Source organism: Python bivittatus, unplaced genomic scaffold, assembly GCF_059951505.1.
Source record: "Python bivittatus isolate LINGU-HERP-01145 unplaced genomic scaffold, Pbiv_v1 ctg000480_np1212, whole genome shotgun sequence".
NCBI lineage: Eukaryota > Metazoa > Chordata > Lepidosauria > Squamata > Pythonidae > Python > Python bivittatus.
The window spans coordinates 21,889,111-21,909,106 of NW_028277075.1; the positions used below are offsets into that span (position 1 = coordinate 21,889,111).

At 36.1% G+C, this 19,996-nt stretch overlaps 1 protein-coding gene across 2 annotated transcripts in view; it reads right to left on the reverse strand.

Moving 5' to 3' along the window:
• The window catches only part of FMN1 (formin 1), a 134,084-nt gene that overhangs the window by 61,411 nt on the left and 52,677 nt on the right, over nt 1-19,996 (reverse strand). For both annotated transcript variants that reach the window (XM_088145430.1, XM_088145431.1), the window contains 3 exons: nt 8,433-9,145; nt 4,781-4,931; nt 1,294-1,381 (listed from right to left, as the gene is read on the reverse strand). In XM_088145430.1, the coding sequence (XP_088001556.1) occupies nt 1,294-1,381; nt 4,781-4,931; nt 8,433-9,145 (952 nt within the window). The remainder of the gene's footprint in view (nt 1-1,293; nt 1,382-4,780; nt 4,932-8,432; nt 9,146-19,996) is intronic.

The following is a 19,996-nucleotide window of genomic DNA, read 5'->3' on the forward strand; positions in this document are numbered from 1 at the left end:
TGGAAGAGCGGGGGGAAATCCCCATAACTTAATCTCTGCTGATCCAGAACAGGAGTAACAATAAAAGGATTCTGGCAAATCTCTTGGAATGAACACTTCTTAAAAATGTCCAAATATTGTTAAACAGCTTTCTAAAATTTCATATAAATGTAAGTTACTTTGAAACAAGAAGAATTACAAGGTGATTTCTTGTCAACAGGGAAATAATAGTAAAGGAGAATCACTTTGTTTCTAGTTAACAGGGGTGCTGAGAAGACAGTGTTCTGGGAGTGAACCAGCTACAGAGGTATGATATGTTAACTTAAATTACCTATTTCACTTTATGAGACATAACCTCTATGTTAACTTGGCCTAGAACTATTTTTATTTTTCTATGATGCAGAGGTCAAATCAAACTATAAAATTACTGGATACTTTCCTTTTTTAATATTTCCTATTAGACACGACAGATAGCACTGATCTACCTTTTTCTATTAACAGCAAATGCCACTCTCTCCTAAGAAACATCTGTGGTTGATTTTTTTCACAAATGTGGCAGTCTTCAATTTGTTGGCTGGTAATCAAATACAAACTTAAACATCTGTCTGCCAGATGTATGGAGCAACATATACTGCCATAGCTCCACTATATAAAAATTGTGGAATATGTCAGTTACTGGCTTATAGATGGCTAGGATAGAAAATCTCAGAACAGAAAACATACACTAACTTTAAGAACTCCTTTTCCTTTTAGGTTTTTCATGGACCCTGGCAGATGTGTTAGGCTTCCAGAGCAAACTTTAGTTATCCCTAAAGGTTAGTTTCACATAATACCTTCAGGTACTAAACATTTATTTATTTTTCTTATCACTAAGCCAGAGCGTTTTGAGAGCAGAATACATGTTAAAACACAAACTCTGTACAGAAAAGATCTAGTTTCAATCCCTGGAGACATCTCCAAGTAGAACCAAGAATTTCTGAATCTCAGTTGCATTTATATGGGAAAAACAGTGGCAGAAGATAATAATTCTTATGATCTCAGTTTCTTCAAAGCGTATTGGCTAGTCACTGGAAGAAAGGATGCTAGACAAGATGTGCTCTTGGTGTAGACCAGCGGGGATCTTTTTATGGAAGTGAGAAGGTACATATAGAACAGCTATTAATAACTGAAAAAATGAAATAAAAGTTCAACAGAGATGTAATGTGTGATACAACATTTATACATGCATATACTGAATCAAATTATTAAAGGGAGATAAACTCAAAAAAAAATGTTCATGCATACCATTCTCATTGAGATAAAAGCAACACTTACCTTGTTCTATGTCCTTCAACTCCAGATGTAAACTAGATATCAAAATTCCTACAGTCTGAGATCTCTTCCCATCCAACAATTTGATAATCTGGAAATAAAAATACATGATCATGTCTGAGTAATATAAAAATGAACATTATATTCATAGCTTTCTATATTAATTGGTAATTAAATGCCAATTACCACAACTTCTTTTGATTCCTCTTTTCAAGATTTTTTTTTAAAGAATAACATAGCCAATAATTTTAAAAAAATTTTTATGTGAAATTAATTCTGCACCATTTAGGAGAGATACAATCCTAATCTAACATGAATGATTTTCAAGATATTTTAATAATGCCACCTATTTATGCTTGTTACCTAGAGAAATCAAAGGACTTTTAACTGCCACTGGTAGACCATTAAACCATGTACTCAGTCATTTCACTGAAATTAGTAGAATTTGGATCTGCCTAAGTTTGGCTGAAACATAGTTTTATTTTTAACATTTGCAGTAAAAATACAGTACTCTGAGAATAAATGAATAACTGAGAATAATTTATGGATTGTCTGTTTTCTTATTAAGAAAAGCTGCCATGGAGGAAATATTTTTAAATGGAAAGTTCTGTCATACACATTTCTGAAGTTATACATGTTATTCAATGAACTTGACAACAAATTAACATCTAATTGAGGTAATTATAGCCTAAAGTAGAGTGCAATTTGTATAGCACTTACTGACCTCTAGACTGACCTTTTTAAAGGAAAATTCATAGGCTGTCATAAACCTCATTAGGCACGCCTACTTTGAAGTAATATCTTTCCCGAATGTACCTCCACTGTGATGCCTCTCCAAATTGTAGGTATGCTCCAAAGGTGTGATCAGAATGAGCTCACAGAGCCTTTCCCCATATATCCTATTTTAAACTGCAAATAACCATTACTGTTAACATAATTTTGAAATAATAGAGGTTGATTTCAGAACAAAATGTGTTGTATTTATAGCCCTTTAAGGGAAGAAATGCATATGGTCAGAATTATAAACTATCTATTGTAGTAGTTTATACCATCTGAAACAGAGTGGAATCAAAGGGAAAAACAATCCAGGTATCTTTATTTTATGGCTATTTGTCAAAAGAAGCTCAGAACGAGTAGCCTGTTAGAACCAAAATAAAGAATTCTTGCAATGCTAACACAGTTGGGTATTGATGTGCAAACAAATCAACAACTAAAAAGAACTTCATAACAGAGGTTGTTAGCAGGGAGAAGAATGATTTATCTGGGCTACAACTGCATAATGCAGTTAGCAGGGATATAAGAGTATTAAAGGCACATAGTCTATATCTCAAGATCCCTTCTCATCTGAAAACAAACTTGTTGCAAGTGTACAGAATGCAAGAATTGACCTGTAACAAATTGCACATAGATAATACCTTTTAAGAATATATTAAGGAACAGGGAGTTTAGAAAATGCTTGAATAAATAAATACTGTTTTAAAAATTCTGTGACATCTGGCAATAATCCGAAACTTTAAAAGCTACTGAAACTCACAAAAGGGATACACTGGTCAAGTTCTGGTAATGATGGCTAGAGGATGCTATAAAACGCTGAAGCAGAATTCTTAAACCATATTTACAAACACCACAGAATAGTAGTTTATATTCTTTCATAATTATGAACTAAGCAACAGATCTGATGACAGATATACTTTTTTTAAATATAAAAATGTTCCTCACTCAAAACATTGACACTCATTGTAAATGAGAACATGTGTTACTAATTATATGAAGCCAGTTAGAGACAGAAAACCCATTATCTTCTGTCGTTGATGTGATAATCGTTGCGCTAAAAAGCCAAAAATGATGGATGGAGCCTTATTTAGATCATGCAGATAACACAAATTGCTTGACATTTATCCCTTTTCTTTGTACAAGGAAAATATAATTGCCTCAGTTTGGTAATGTTAGAAACTGGCATATGGCGAATAATAAACCTCAGTAATACTGAGTTATTTAAATTTCAAATAATATTATCTAAACTATGTCTTTGACAATTTTCACTCCACATTTCAGGTAATAATCATACTGACCACATGTATACTCACAGCAGAAGGTGAATAACAGATATGCTTTCTTAAGACACCACTAGAATACATCTAGAGAGGGAGTTTGGTGTAGTGGTTAAGGCATCAGGCTAGAAACCAGGAGACCATGAGTTCTAGTCCTGCCTTAGGCACAAAGCCAGCTGGGTGACCTTGGGCCAGTCACTCTCTCTCAGCCCTAGGAAGGAGGCAATGGCAAACCAGTTCCGAAATCATGCCAAGAAAACTGCAGGGACTAGTCCAGGCAGTTGCCAGGGGTCAAGACTGACTCAGAGGCACCAAAACATAAAATAAAATAATAAAAAAATAAAAAATCTAATACATCTTGACTGTCTGTAGCTCCCTAATACATGATGTATTTATAGCTACATGCTTTTCAGTTGCATGACTTCACGTTATCTTCATCATCACCATCACCATCACATATCAAACAATTTAGTACAAATTAAAAATACATAAACAAGTGGCCATGGGCAGGGAAACAGGATCATTCTGAGATGATAAGGCAAATAAAAATGTTTTCAGAATGCACCTCAGTTGAAATAAGACAGGTACATGATTTGTTTCAGAGGGAGGGTAGTTCACAGAATGGCTTCAGAACTGAAAGGCCACCTTTAACCAAGGAATATCCACAGATCTATGTGTGAAAAGGCATTCAATCATGTATTCTGATCACAAGTTGTTTAGGGCCTTATAGATTAATATCAAAAACCATACATGTGGCTGGTCCCACTGTAGTTTATGGCTTAGTGAATTGTCTGAATATATCCCATTTTACAGTTAAGTAAACCATATGTGTGAACCCAGTTTTTACTGTAGGAAAGGTAGCATAATACCAATATATTGCAATAATAAGATTTCTGTGCAAAATACAGAATCATTCTATCTAATGCTGTTTCCTTTCAAAGTGAAAAATTCCACATTTGGTATCCACAAAAGACTAAAATATGAAAGACCGTGGATTTTTAAAATTACTCCAAATTCCTGTTGCTTGATTTGTATTAAAAGTAAAAGCTGGGTCATATTTTAGTTGGGGGCAATGCCAAAATAGCATGGCATGTGCACTGACGAAGATTTAATCTTAGGTTACAATTATGTAAAATGAAAGGGTGTGGTACTAACAGTTATGTTCTTTTTTTTGATGGAGGTGCTCTTAGTACTATTTTTAAAGGGCTAATTAGCAGCCTGAAACAAGTTTGAAAAAAATTAATCCCAGGTGCTGGCCTTCATAAAAATTCTTGGCAAATCAGAAACAGATTACTTTGGTCCAATGTTTATAACCCTCGCCCATAGACTTTTTTTGATTTAAGTACTGTTGTAGTATTCTAAAATGAAAATAATTTTAAAACGCTCAATAAAAATAGAGGGTTTTTTTTGTTAATACAGTAGTTGGAAAGTAAAAATACCTTTTTGGCTTTTGTTTTCTTTTCATAAGACTCTGCTAGTGCCTTTTTCTTTGCCTGAGCTGTTTCTTTTGAGAATAAGTATTCAAATTCATTTGTATCACAAAGGTTGGGTTCTTCTAATGACTCCCAAAGAGTTGGCATTGATTTTTGGCTAAAATAGGAAAAAGAAAAAAAAAGAAACATTTATAAATTGTCTCTTTAAAATTACAGATTTATGTTATGCAGTTGGATTAGATCACTTTTGAAAGAAATGTTCCATACTGAGAACTGCATAATGCCCAGCAGTTATCTCATTTGTATAGATAACAAATATCTTTTGAAAGTATTTTCTCAGCAACAAGATTTTCTTTTTTGGCTGGTGGACTGTGAAAGCAAGATTTTATTCAGAAACCATATCTAAAATGTGAAACAGAGCTTCATTTCAGAAAAACCCAAGGCTTTGCATATCTTCTCAGTAATTTATATTGGAAAATTAACAATTGGCTATAATGTATGTGTATGTCCGTCCGTCCATCCATCCATCCATCCATCCATATGCAATATTCAGGCATAGGAACCCTTGCTGAGTAGAAGATGGCAAATTTAAGACAACAGTACTGTTTCATGTTCTATTTAAAAGGTTCACCTCTAACTTTTTATTACTTTGCAAAATTTGATGAAATGCACATAATTATCCCTCTTCTTCTTCTTGCAACTGAACCTGCAAATATTTTGGATAGAGAAGTATAAGCATTTCTTGTTTTTGCAAAGGATAGTCTTTAAGGAATATTGGTGATTTTGGGGACACATTTGTATGAAAATGGTGTACAATGCTGCAGTTAAACACGTATGAGTAATGAAAAACAGACCGAGGCTTTGTTTTTTCTGCTCAGTTGACTCCAGTTGATGTTTATTCTATAGCCCACTCAAATGCACTATGCTTATAAATAAAGGTTATTATTCTTTTGGCACCTACACCTACCTGCATCTACTCCTCTGTCTCCTCTGTGTGCTACTTTTCCTTTTAGGAAATCTTTGAGTAGAAATGCAACTCTTCAAAATGTTTTATTATTATAGCTGGGTTCACATATCATGCTAAGCTTGGTGTGATACATGCACTGAAGCAGTATAATTTGTACCAGACCACTATGTCTTGTTCAACCAATTGTGATTAAACCAAAGCATGATTTAGCAACCTATTACAATGTTTGAAACCATCCAATATTTGCATCCTCTAAATCCCCAAGATAGCTCAGTACTGCTGTCTATGAATGCAGACAAAATGAAGAAGGCCTTATCAGCAGAAGGCAAGTACTATTTCACTGAATACTCTAGTATTGTCCACATTCCTTTTGTAATATTTGATTCACAAAAACTATTGCTGACTGCTGAAATCTATAACTTAAAACAGCCTTTATTTAATATTTTCAGGAATAAATGTGTACCACAGCACTTATTAAAGGCAGACTGCTTTTCTTTGAAGAAAAAAGTGTCTCTTCCTTGGTGGTAGCAACTGACATTTTTCCTCCAGCAGGTGTCACTCATACAACATTCTACTTATACAGTACCTTTCATGTAATATAGTTTCCAGTCTTCTTTCACGCATGATATGGTCAAGCTATTGAAAGACATTCTATCAAATTAAGAAATCCACAATAAACAATATATGAGAATGTCAGAGTTTGTTCTGCAATATAGCAAACCTTAGAATAAAATGTGGGTGATGAAAACATTCTAAATGTTATGGTTAAAATTGTTATTCAGTTCAACACAGACTGATGTTTTGATCTGTTGGGGCTGCACTGATGACTCATGGATGGAATTTTTAAGTTTCTTAACAATCAGATACAACTTAGTTGGAAAAATACATTTTATTTCTCTCTCCCTCATTATTCAAGGACAAAAAATCTGATTCAGACATAATTACTGATCTAGGTTTCATAATTTGGTTTGTAAGTGGCAATTAAACACCAATTTCCAATATGAATGTAATGGGAAACTGTGGTTTAGCAGAAGTGTCCTAGGAGTAAGGTCCTAGGAGTGTCCGAGGAGGGCAGGATATGTAAAGGAAAGAGGGAAGAGAAGAAATTAGGAGGGAACCCATGGACACATGCTGATTAATCAGACCAAGATTTTATGTACAGAACTGAGCTAAAATTTGCTGAGGTACAGTGTTTATCATTCCAGCAAAGAGAAACATGACAGAGAAAGCTCTTCAGCTATAATCAGAAAGGCAAGTCTTAAAGACATCAAAAATTATTCCTTTCTTCTGATGTAAGAATTCTTAGACTGAAGAAAGCTTTCAAGAGCAAATACAAACTGTATTTGTAAAGAGTAAATTCAAACTGTAAATACAAACTACATCTACCAGCACTATATGGTAGATGAAAACTGATATATGATGATATATGATGAAAACTGATGACTGACCATCAACGTAAGAAACTTTTAAAAGTTTCATATTAAAAATGAAAGCCTGACTTAACGGAAGGTAGAAAGAAAAAAGGTAATTCATTTTGAGCATGGAAGCTATGGAAAAATCTAGGAAAGAATCCATTAAATATACGAGCTTTTAATTTTGTTAGGGGTATCTTAGGAAAAGGGTTTTTCTTTAATAGACAAGAGTTGAAATTCATAAAGACAACTGTCTCTTTACTTGGCACAAAACTATCCACGAATAACAAATGAACTGCCTCAGAATCATTTATCTGTACCTTGTTACTTATCTGATCTCTGAGGATTCATAATCCAGAGTTTTTTCATTGTATGAATTAAAGAGTATGAGAAGAAGAGAAAGAAAAAGAAGGAAAGGCAAAGGGAAACCCAATGTGGCAAATGGACTGATGAGATATTACTGACAAACATATTTCTATGACAATAAAGTGAGTTGCCAAATAATTAAACTTGCAATCATATATATACCTACAGAATGGGAAGGTTTCTACACACTCAACAGTATTTACTTCCAAGCAGTCATACACAGGCTGGTGCTATATGGCATGGATATTGCAACTCTGTGATATTGCAACTAAGACTAATTAGCAGGGAAATGGGAAAGAGTTTTATCATTCCACCATATCCAAAGTATTTTTTTAAATTTTAAGAAAGAAGAAAGAAAGTGTAGGAGTGAGAACCAAGGGCAGATAAGGAAGACATGGTTCAGCAATTTACTTTTAGGGATGTTAATTGCCATTCCAAAGGTGTCAGATTTCACAGAAAAGTTGGCTACAGTGTATAATCTTTCCATTGCTATTAATGCTTTGCTCTTTTCAATAGTTAACATGCATTTAACAGAGCAGCAAAGAAGTAAAAAATTCTGAGCAATATTACTGCAAGCTGCAAGAATACCAATGTCCCAACCCTCCCCCTTTTGTCTGGGGCCCTCACAGGCAAACATATCACAAGTCATACTAGGAATACTTCATGTCAAATGAGATTTTTGTATAAGCCCCAAGTGCAGATCTGAACAAGAATGCTATGAAACAACATAGGACTTAATGGGGGACAATATTTCATAATAATGAAGCAGCCTAAACAAATTACTTTGCATTTCAAACTTCTCTTAAAGTAACTTGTTTAGTTAATTGCACGCCCGTATACACCTACGCATGTATATGGATATGCAATATCCCCATGCCATATTCTATGTATAAACAAGAAGACATAACTATACCTGCTATCTGCTATTTGGATTCTGTTCCAGTAGAGTGGCTTCATGGGACAAGAGGGTTCAACTGCAGGTTTTCGAGGACCTTGACTTATTGAAGAAATATTAGAGCCAAGTGGCAGTGGCGGTGGTGGTGGAGGAGGTCCCGTTCCTGTTGGAGGTGGCCCTGGTGGGGGAGGCAGAGATGGCTGATGAACCCCAAAAGCTGCAGGAAGTGGTGGTGGTGGTGGTGGAGGTGGTGGATGGGCAGATCTCCAGCTTGGCAGCAACGGTGGTGGTGGTGGGATTGAATCAGATAGTGAGAGAGGAAGAGGAGGTGGTGGAGGAGGAGGTGCCAATGTTTGATCCAACTTTGAAAAAACATTCCCTGAAGTCTGGCCAGAACTGCATATTTCCTTCCGATCAGCTGAAGCCAAAACACTATTATTCAAATAAGGTATAGAAAGTTTCTTAGGAATTATTTGATTATTTTTGGGTGTCCGGGTTTCATCTCCATTTGGCTTTATAAAGGTTTCTCTATCTGTCTGGATGCATACATTTCTATATGACTTTGGTGGGTTGTCATCTTCAGTGGATACACAGGCATCCTTTGCTTCTTCGTTTTGCTTGTATAACTTATTTTCCAGTTCATTTTTTAAATACAGAATGTCTTCCTCAAGCTTTGTTACTGATAAAGCATGTTCTCCTCGAATATGAAAGACTTTGAGTTCAAACTCAGACTGTGAAGGAATATTGAAAAGTCAATGTATAACCATTGTGAACCTTTGCCTCATTTATTGTGCACAAAGTTTAGGATGCTTACAGTGGTCTTTCCCAAGCTACTGTTCTCCAGGTGTGTCAGACTTAAACTGCTTACATTCTCCTGATAGCCAAAGAACATACTGGATAAGAAAGTTTGTCCAACGTATCTGGAAGGCAGCAGGCTTGGGGAAGCTAACCTGCACTAATTACTCTTTGTCTTGTGAGTCTATGATAAATAAGATGCCATGCTATGTTAGTTAGATTATTGTGCACTTCCAGTTCTGCCCTTTTTCTTGCGAACAACTGAGTGCCAGCTTTTCATGTTACTTAGTACTTTCATTCTGTTAGTCCATTTATTGGTGGAAGGAACCACCCACTAACACAGCTCCTGCATCAAGGTTGTTCAAAACTGAGAGATCCTGGTTACAGCAACCATGTAAAAGTTCTGGTCAGAAGGAATCCCTGGTCATAATGCCTTTGTACAGGCAGAGTTGTCTTGGGAGCTGTTCTGTCTTTGAAAAATCTAGCGTACATTCACAACATCAGTAATAGTAATGTTCTAAATCTGACATCACCATTTAAAAAGCAGCACCAAACTTAAGCTGGCTTGGTGGGAGTATGGGAAAGCAGTAAGTGGGCAAACTAGTTTTGATAGTCAACTCCTTTGACTATCTCAGGCTGCCTGAGACCAGCATACACGGTCTAGAACAAACATTTTGGAAATATTTTGGGGATTAAAGCAGTGGTTAGTAACATTTTCATGCTTCACATAATATAGTGCATACCGAAGGAAGGAAGGAAGGAAGGAAGGAAGGAAGGAAGGAAGGAAGGAAGGAAGGAAGGAAGGAAGGAAGGAAGGAAGGAAGGAAGGAAAAGTGCCCCCAATCTTACAAGATGATGCAAGATTTCAGCAATTATACAACTCAAAACTTTCAAAGTTTTAGATTCTTCCCCAATATAATATTGAGCATGTGTTCCAAAATCTCGTGACATCTTGGCATTTATACATTTATTTTTAATTATTTTTGAGGGTTGACGGATGCCCATTGATGAAGAATGTCCAAGCCTTTTATGTATGTGTCCACGTTGGAAAGACTTTGTGTGTGTGCGTGTGTGTGATGATGTCTAGGAAATCTTTATTACTAGTGGGAAAAAAATGCTAGAATAATCCGAACATCTGCCCCATCCCTTCAACCTTGAAATGCTAACTGTATAATTTATAGACAAGGCAGTTCAGTTAAGAACCTGTTATATTGAACAGATTGGGGTACCATGTAATATATTTATCTGAATGTTGATTATTTAGTATATATGTCTTTTATTACTGTATTTTCTTTTACCTATTTATCCTGGAAATAGACACTGTATTTTACCTTTATTTTATTTTATTTGATATGGTCGTAAGACTAATCAATCAATAATCTCTCTCTCTCTCTCCTTCTTGTACTTTGGCCACCCAAAGTTATTATTAGTTGTAGTAATGGTAGGAGACTTCAGCCTATGAGGAATAATATAGTTGCTGGAAAACCTATTTCTTCTGAGTCTGCCAAGGTCTGAGAGATTCATATGCAGAATGTAACATCTAAATTCTAAGAAGAAACCTATATAGGATATGCCTTCATTCCTTTCTACCAATTCTGTTAGCCATAGGTCTAGATCTATAATTGGCCACAGTCTTGGCTATTTCCATGCTTTTAATTCTCCTGCCTGCTACGTAAGAAATTGCAGAAAGAAAGAAAAATAAAAAATACCACCAATGCTGAAATAGAGGATAATTTCAGGGATTTTCTTCAGATACTCAATCATTCTTTGTGGCTATTTTATATAAGCCATTCCAATGCACAAGACACAGTTCCCTAACAGGTTAAGCTTTTCACTGGGGAGACGAACAATGATAATTAGAATGCTCGGCTTTTCTTCTGTTATTCAGTGAGATACAGTTACATAAAGCTTTGTATTCTCAGAAAATTGTAGCACTTGAATGAGCAAGCTTTTTGTATCATTAATCTTACTAAGTCCTGACATATTTTGTGTTTAAAACAAAGAGAGAAAACACTAATGACCGAACAATTTGCAGAAGGAGAAGGATCAACAGTATGGTAAAGCAAGAGGCATTGTATGGATCTAATAAGAACAGTGAGTATATGGGATGGATTGTCTCTGATCTTGGAGAATGTTTTTGGACACCTAGCCACTGCTTTATTGCTGTAGCTGATTAAAATGAAAGTCCTCACAATTAAATGTTCTTTTTGATGATTTTTTTTTTTTTGCCATGAACTATACACCTCCTAGTCCAGCGAGACATAAATCCTTTGATCTTTTATAGTCACATAAATTCAAGGCTATAAAACAGAATTGGATTTTATTAGTGTGGCTGATGCCAGACTTGTGGAGATGCCATATCTGTAAGGCAACCATGAGTCCACCACCTATTTTCATCCATATTTTTGCACATTAAACTACATTATGATTTTCTGTGACTCAGATTAACCTGTCATATGAAAAAATGGTATTTCAGCAAGTGGCAGTGCAAAATGTTTTTGATCATCTTATTTTAAGTCAATGTTTAGTTGACCAAACATATATGAGCTCAGAGAACAAGGATATCAAGCCATTCCATTGCAAGGGAAGGTCAATTCTGAATGAAAGTTGTCCAGTTTGGTTTCAAATAAAGCCAATATTAAGTAAATGCAATTTAAATAAGACACATCTATTTTGTATTTTATTATCAACAGTCACATAAGATTCCTTATGTCTTGCCTTTTTGAGTCACTGCCTAACTCTTTTCTTGAACACCAAGAAGTTGTGTACAGATTTATCAACACAGATCATGCAGAGATAGGTACTACAGTTGCTGCAACTTCCATCCTCTTTCACTACTGACAGGTACTTGATTTCAAGAACATCTGAACAACTACATGTTTCTCCTTCCTGGTAAAATGGAAGCACTGAAAACAGGTAGTGCTTATTTAGTGAACGACTCATTTAGCAACTGTTTGCAGTTACGATGGTGATGAAAAAATAACTTTGTGACCAGTTCTTGTATTTACCACTTTTGCAGGTCTGTAAAGCAAAGAAAAGCTGAAGTAAGATTGTAAATACAGTTGTGGTTTCACTTAGCGACCACTTCACTTAACAATTGAGTTGCTGGTCCCAATTGCGGTTGCTAAACAAGGACTACCTATAAACAATATGTCCATGCTAGCCTTTACATATGAGTTTATATATAAAGGTTTGCACCTCAGCATTATCAGCTACAGGGAGTGACAAAGCCCAAGAGGATCAGGAAGGCATGCTAACTTGAACATATCGTATTTTCTCCACCCTCCACCTATCTGTTCATTTTCCTATTACTACCCTGGGTTCTATTCTTAAAAGAACAGGCTTCCTGCCTACTACTGCAGGTAGCGTTCAAACAACTGGGCAAACTCAGTCAAAAGTACCCTCTCAGATACTTATCGTAGGCGTAAGAGGTTTGAGATCTGTAACTGTGCCATCAATCAAACTTTTTTAGTCAACTCCATATTTCGAGCCTTAAAATTAACTCTTCTGACAGTTCTGAATGGAGTTTCTAATCCTGTCTCAGGGTCTGCTGGTTTGTACTGGTTTGTTTTGTAAAAAATAAGTGATGTTTTGTTTGTTTTGTAATTAGGGGTCAGACAGCTTTCTAGAGAAAAGTCGAAAGAGAAGCGCTTGCCAATTCTCTGTGTAATCTGAAATCATACGTATAAAAATATTGGAGAAAATTAACTGAACGCTAAAACACAGAGTCTTGCAGAGTAGGAGAAATGGAGAATTAGCATTATTGCCAACTAAGTGACAGAATTTTTTTTTATTATAAACATGATGGTTACTGTTATACTAATCAAATTAGATATTTTAATACTGCTTTTTTCCCTGTATCATTATTTTCTTTTTACAAATGTTTGTTTTTTATGCAGCGTGAAGCATTTTTAAATATCAAATAATAACAGTGGTTAAGATAGACAACAGAATTAACATTTAGGAAGCAAGGACTGTGTTGATAGTGATGATGATGGCCTCTCCAAATTCTTGGCCCTGACACTATGCAGAAAGTTGTGTTTACAGCAAAACATTTTCCCAGGGAAAACGTAAAAGGCCTCCTATTAATTTCACAGCTTTCCCTCACAAGCACCTAGGCTGCATGTGAATTATTGAGCTTTTTGCTCTAAATATGTGGGAGTTTATTCATATTCTAGTTATTCCGGGATAAAATGTCTGCATATTATAACCTTGGTACAAAACAGTCCCATGTGCTGCCTTCTGACTGTAGGGAAAAAATAATGACTTTTCTAATTTGCATGTTTTTTTCTCTCCCTGATGCCAAAACAAAAATTGTTTACTACTTCATAAGAAGAAAAAAAGAGGCATTGAAATAAACTCAGTATGTCCTACATCAGACATTCTTCCCTGCAGTGAGAAGGTAGGAGGGAATCCTGGGACTATTTCAAAAGTTATAAGAAATAATTTCCTCTGAACATCAAAGAAAGTAGAGAATCATGTAAACCTTCCAAAGACCATCCTCTACATCTTGGAGCATGTAACATTGCTTCCACTTAGTCAGACATGAACTGGAAGAAAAGCCAATAGTCAAACTGCCTAAGTTCGTAATAGTATCAAGATGTTGAATATACGCTTTCTATGACAAGTAAGTATCATAAATCTGCAGTCACCCAAGCAGCTCAGCTTCCTCCTTTGGTAATGATGAAAATTGTACTGAAATTTATTTCAAGCATATCAAATATACTAAGAAATTGAATACATTATGCATAGTACACCAGTTTACATCCAATGAGGAATATTATTAAAGCACTATAGTCAATACATGACAATTGCAGCTGACAATTAAATATTTTCTAAAGGATTTTCCCCATCATTCCTTATAGATTTTAGAGATGCACAGAATATATTACAATAAATCATTTATTCTGGGCTTCTGCACAAAACAGCTTTTCACGGACCTGAAAATCATTGCATATGGAAGGTCTGATTCAGGGTAAGGCACCTTTATGTATACATGCATTGTGTTCTTATTAAATCCAGAGACAATTAAGCAAATATTAAGTATGATATTATTGTTATTCATGTAGGTCTGTCAAACATTAATGGGATGCAAAAATAAAGGTCCTGATGCAGAAAGGATTATCAAGACAGGGATGGGAAAACCTTTAAAATTTCTTCTGGTTGGTGTGAGACTAGGCTGAAGCTGCCATAACCTAAAGATGAAGCAGGTACGTAAGCAGAGAGGACAAAAAGTTAGGGATCTTGCCTGTGAGAGTCCATCGGGAAGGTAGATAAGAAGGAAGCAAGTCGTTAAGGAAACAAAGGAAAAACGTGACCTGAACCAGACAAAAGAAGTTGGGCCTGAGCACCTGGAAACCCCTACCCCAATCCCATCACAGGTGCCAGACTTGTGAATCAACAAAGCAAGGACTTTTGGAGATAAAAGGGGTCCCAAAGCCTGCCCACTGGGAGTCGTCTGAGTCGTCTTTGGATCCAGACTTGGTGGCTTCCCTCCCTCTAGCTAGTGCCTGGCAGCCTAGTTGGGAAGGATGTGGGTAAGTGTGGATGAGCATGTGTGTATGTGTGTGTGTGTGAGAAAGAGCAAACGTACCTTGCAACCAGTAAAGTTTTGCTGTTACTTTAAATTCACTGGGTCTCCGTGCATTACAAAAAACCTCTTGTGCCTCAGTGTTCGGTTGGAAGTGATTTGTGTGTGTGTTCCTGATTATTTCCCAGCTGTTGACCAGGGCTGTGTGTCTTGTCTGCTCAAGCCACACCTATCTGGAAAACCCAGGTAGAAAGCAAGGGGGGCTGACAAGATCCACGTGCCTCAACAGGCTGTGAGTGTGTGAGTGAGTGACCAAAAACGAAACCTGGGAGCAGCATGTGTACATTGGGGAAGCAATTAAGCAAAAGTGATGCTTTGTCTCCTCTAGCCATTTGATAGAATAGTAAAAATGGTCAGATTGCAAATTATTATTATTACTTATTAAACATATACACTGCCCGACTCTCAAGGACTCTGGGCAGCTCACCAACAACCAATGAAGTTGAGCTATTAGAAATAATTTGGATTCTACTAATATTGCGGCATCAAACCATTTTACCTCCTGGTAAACAACTGATAAATAGCCAAGGTGGGATTCAATATCCTTCCATGTAAAACTTAATGGGACATCATACTTTAAGCCAGGGGTTTTCAAACTGTGGATCATGACTCACCAGGGTATTATGGGAAAATAGGAAGCATGACTGAATTATTTTGGGATGGGGGTGCAAAGAAAGCAGGATTGCTGTCAGAACATGTCCTCATTAAGCCCAGAGTTCTGACAGGGCTCCAGCTTTGAATGTGCAAGTCTCATGGCTTGCTGAATTGCTGTCAGAAATTGTTCTTGCTCTGCCTCTACCATCCAGCAGCTGTACGAGCAAGAAGCTAGCTTGGCCAAGCAAAGCAGACAGCAAAGCCCAGAACACACAGTCTAACAGGATTCTGGCTTGGCATTTCTACACTTCCTCATACTCTGCCAAGTAAAACCCAGAACAAGTTCTGAGAATGCTCCTGCCTTTTACACAAGCCAGAAAAGTAAGCATTTTCTACAGTTGCTGTTATAAACAGCAAATATTGATTCCAAATAAATGTGGAGTGAGAAGTGATAGTCGCTGTCTCCAAAGTAAAACCCAGCTTATAGGAATGTCAGTCCCTCCTCTGCCTTGCAAACCAGTTTCATTCTCTTATATGGCAATGGTGCTGTTATTCTGTCTCTATACTAAGTGGGACTGGAACACAATCTCCAGGTGCTACCATCTTACTGTTGATCTAAAGTGCTGGAAATCAACCACACAAAAGCCAAAGTTGTTATATTTACTAGGCTGCATGCCAGCCACCCCATAGTTGGAAAACTGACAACTACCATATAAAGGCATTTAAATATCTAGGCATCTATTTCCAGTCATCTTTTTCCTAGACATTTTTCTCTTCAAACCTCTCTCAATAATTAGACACACAACCAATAGTGTATCTAATATCCTTGAATATATATTTTTAATATATTGAAATGTATATATATATTTCCAAGGAAAATGAACACATTGTTATTTGTGACTTTAGTATCATTAATATAATTCAACACAATTAAGAATAGAAGTTCTCCTGGAAAAAGAAATGAATTCTTACATAAGAATGTAGACTGTGTACTGACAACTGAAGAATACAGTTCCTACTAAAGTTTTCTTGAATCGGCATAGGATAAAATTGTTGTTCTCTTTTCATTTCAGTCATTTTCCTTCTTTTCTTTCCATGGTGGCCCTTTCTCTGTCTCTCCTGCCCTCCTCCTCTTTCCTCTTTCAAAACACATAAGCTGTAATGCCAGTGCCAACGTGATTGCTATGATGATGACAAGCCATTCAATCAATAACCTGTAGTCCAGTAAAGTCATGTTTTAAAAGTACATCTGACCTTCTACAACTTTTTCAAATATATGTCTACACTCTTTCCCATCAGTGTCAATCCCTAATCCTGTGCTTGTCTCATCTTGGAACAGTGACATAATTGTGGTGTCTGAGAGCAATGGTAGGGAAACTATGCTTTTCTCACCATTCTGGGAATCAGATTCATGAGCCTACTGAACCAAGGTAAATCAAACTAAATCACAGTAGAAAATTATATTTAAGTTCAATTAGGTGATACTTGCAGTATCCAAGTACTTTTAACATCATTGCCAAAAAAGAGATAGGAAGAAAACAAAATCTTTCTGATACAATTGGCTACTCTTTTCTTTACTCTACCAGCCCCAATGGACATGACCCACCATTAGTTGCATTTGTTCATTTATTCCATTCTGTCATGTTTTTGTTAAATTATTACCCTACCTTCCAAGCGAGAAAGTCTGAACTTTTATTCAATTCAGGTTATCTCTCATGCATTTCATTTTGCATGCAACTTGTCTATGACTTTCATTCATTTAAAAAAAAAAATCCGCTCTCACCCCTATGGGTGGTATGTGTCTTCCTCAATCTCAGGTCCTCTACCAGAGGCCTGGGAGTTTGAGGGTTCTGTGCAGTATCTTAGCTATTCCATATTTGCTATGTTTATCACCTGGACTGAAGAAACATACCTGAGAACTTGTAAACTTACATGCTATTTTGTAACATTTTGCTTGGCCTAATAAAAGGGACTATGTGATTGCACAGAACTGGTTTGGAAGATATGCACAGTACTAGCATTTTATTTTCATGGTCATATATACTAAATCCATTAATGAAAAAACTTAAGGTCTTCTTCACTGACCCCAAGGCATATTTGTTGAAGCAGATAGTGGCACCATGATAATGAAATATTTTCCCCAGAGAAGTTTGCATAATATTATTTTCTGGCATTACAGTGCCAAGCCAGTAATGTATATTTTATAGTCTACATTGTTCAGGATAGTGTGTTATATTATATAATTTTATATATAATGCTTTTGTGAGTTGACCAGAAAACATATATGGGACATCTACATGCAGAAGTAGTTAACCAAAATGGCCCATCTGACTGAGATAATGCTGGCTGTATCTTTGCTAAATCTAAATCCTATCAGCACAGATAGAGGGAGATGGTATTTTTAGAGCTCCCAATGAATTCAAGATGTTAGAAATTAGCGAGGGACTCTTAGCCTGAACTAACTTTGTACAGTACTATCACCCTAACAGGCCCCTAGTCCGTCTGGAAGATGGTGTGACTCAACTCTTTCTTTGACGTAGCTTTTCTTCTCCCCATTTTTAGCCCTAACGATGGCAGATCACTGTTCTACTGATAGCTTGCTGTGCCAGCAATACATTGCTTTAGCAGGTAGAAGTAGCTTGTGCCTCATCCTAACTCTCTCCTATCAGTGCCTAACAAGATTGTGTTTTGCTAAGTAAATAAACAAATGAGTATGCCGGGTGACCAGATCTGAGCCGTAAAAATGGTAGCAGCAAAAGTGTGCTGCCATCTCACAATCACCTCAGTTTTGACAGTCCAGATTTGGTTCATCTAGAGCAGTGTTGTCCAAACCTGGCCACTTTAAGATGAGTGGACTTCAACTCCCAGAATTCCCCAGCCAGCCATGAGTTGAAGTCCACTCATCTTAAAGTGGCCAAGTTTGGACAACACTGCTCTAGAGTAAAACAATGCTAATCAAGCAAAACATGAACTTCAGCTAGCTGTTAGAAATCTGGGAGACACAAAAGTCAAGGATGAGAAAAACTCAAAATCACCTGCCATTGTGAAGATATGCAAATGTTTGCTTGGGAACCTCACAGTTTAAAGTAAACAAATTTTGCAGTTTATTTGGATTTAGGTTTTATTTAATTCCAGCTGGACATATATTTAAATAAGCACTCTGCGCTAAAACTGGACAATGACAGTGAAAATAATGTCATAATTGTGCTCCCGGTGAAACTAGTACACCGCGCAGCTTTTGTAAGGGTTACTATATATAGGAAGGTTATAAAACATAGTCAGTACCAGGAAACAGTTTTATTCACCCAGAAAGCAGAATTTCTATTTAACTGTCTGGTATCAGCTTGCTTCAACTTGCTTCCAGTTGACTTTAAAAAAAAAAATCAAGAAAGAACATGCAACAGCTTTACAGTTTTCTGTAATACTTCTTGAACATTCCTGAAATTTAGTGCAATTCAGTCCTAAGAGAAAAGTTCCTTCTGTATCTACTCACTTCATGTCAAAACCAAATACGAAACTGGTAACATACAGCCATAAAACACACTAACCCTGAAATGTTATGCATGCCTACTGGGGAAATCAGAAGCTTTAACGGCTTTCAGCAAAAGCCTAAACAAATTTAGCATCTGAAACATGTTTACTCAGAAATAAGTTCCACTGAACTCAAAATGTCTTAATCCTTGCACATTTTAAGTTTTATTCTAAGAAAAAAGGTCTCGATAATTTATGTTTTTTTTTTCATATAGAAGAATGAATCTCTTGGTTTTAGTAGTAGTTACTGGTATTTCATGCACATTGTTTAGTAATGATTTAGTCTTTACAAGGTAGGTGATTAGCATTTTAAAAAATCTGAATAGAGATATTCTATGAAGTGTAAATTATTTCATTCAGTAGGAAACATCTCTGTACACAAGTGAACGTTATTTTCAATAAATGTTTTTTGGATCAGACTGCCATATCCTAAGTAACCCCATTCATTACATATGGTCACTTTCCCCATTACGGCACACTAAATACAAGTTTACAAGTCTTTTTTTCTTTTAATCTTCCCCTTTTAAAAATTTCTTCGATAAAGGGCTGATAATTTTTTTTAAATGGAAAAATAACGATTCCATACCTGAATTTTTATTCCACATTTATAAGAACAATAACTGCTGAAAAATTAGAGATTCCAAAAAAGTCATATTGTAACTTCTTGTATAGAGAAGCTTGAAATCTACAAACTAATCCTTCAGATTTTTGCAACCCAATCCTACACATGTATACTTGAAAGCAAAACTACACACGTATGCTTTATAGTACTGAATTTCAAATCAGTTGTACAGGTTTTCAGAAGGACATCCATGAAAGTATATTTCATAACAAATCTGGTAGAGATTTTAAGGTGCCACAATATTCTTTGGAATTTTTTAATAGTTTGCCACTTCACTGTGCCTCTTGTTATTAGTCCAAGGACAATTTCCTGGCCAGATACTGTAAACTCAGTACTTCGTCCTAACTTTATGCAGCAAGGTTTATTATTTCCAATTGTTCAATGTTTGTGGATATTAACAACAGCATTCTCTTGTTATTAACAAAATCTATTCAGAGTTCTTGCCTTGAA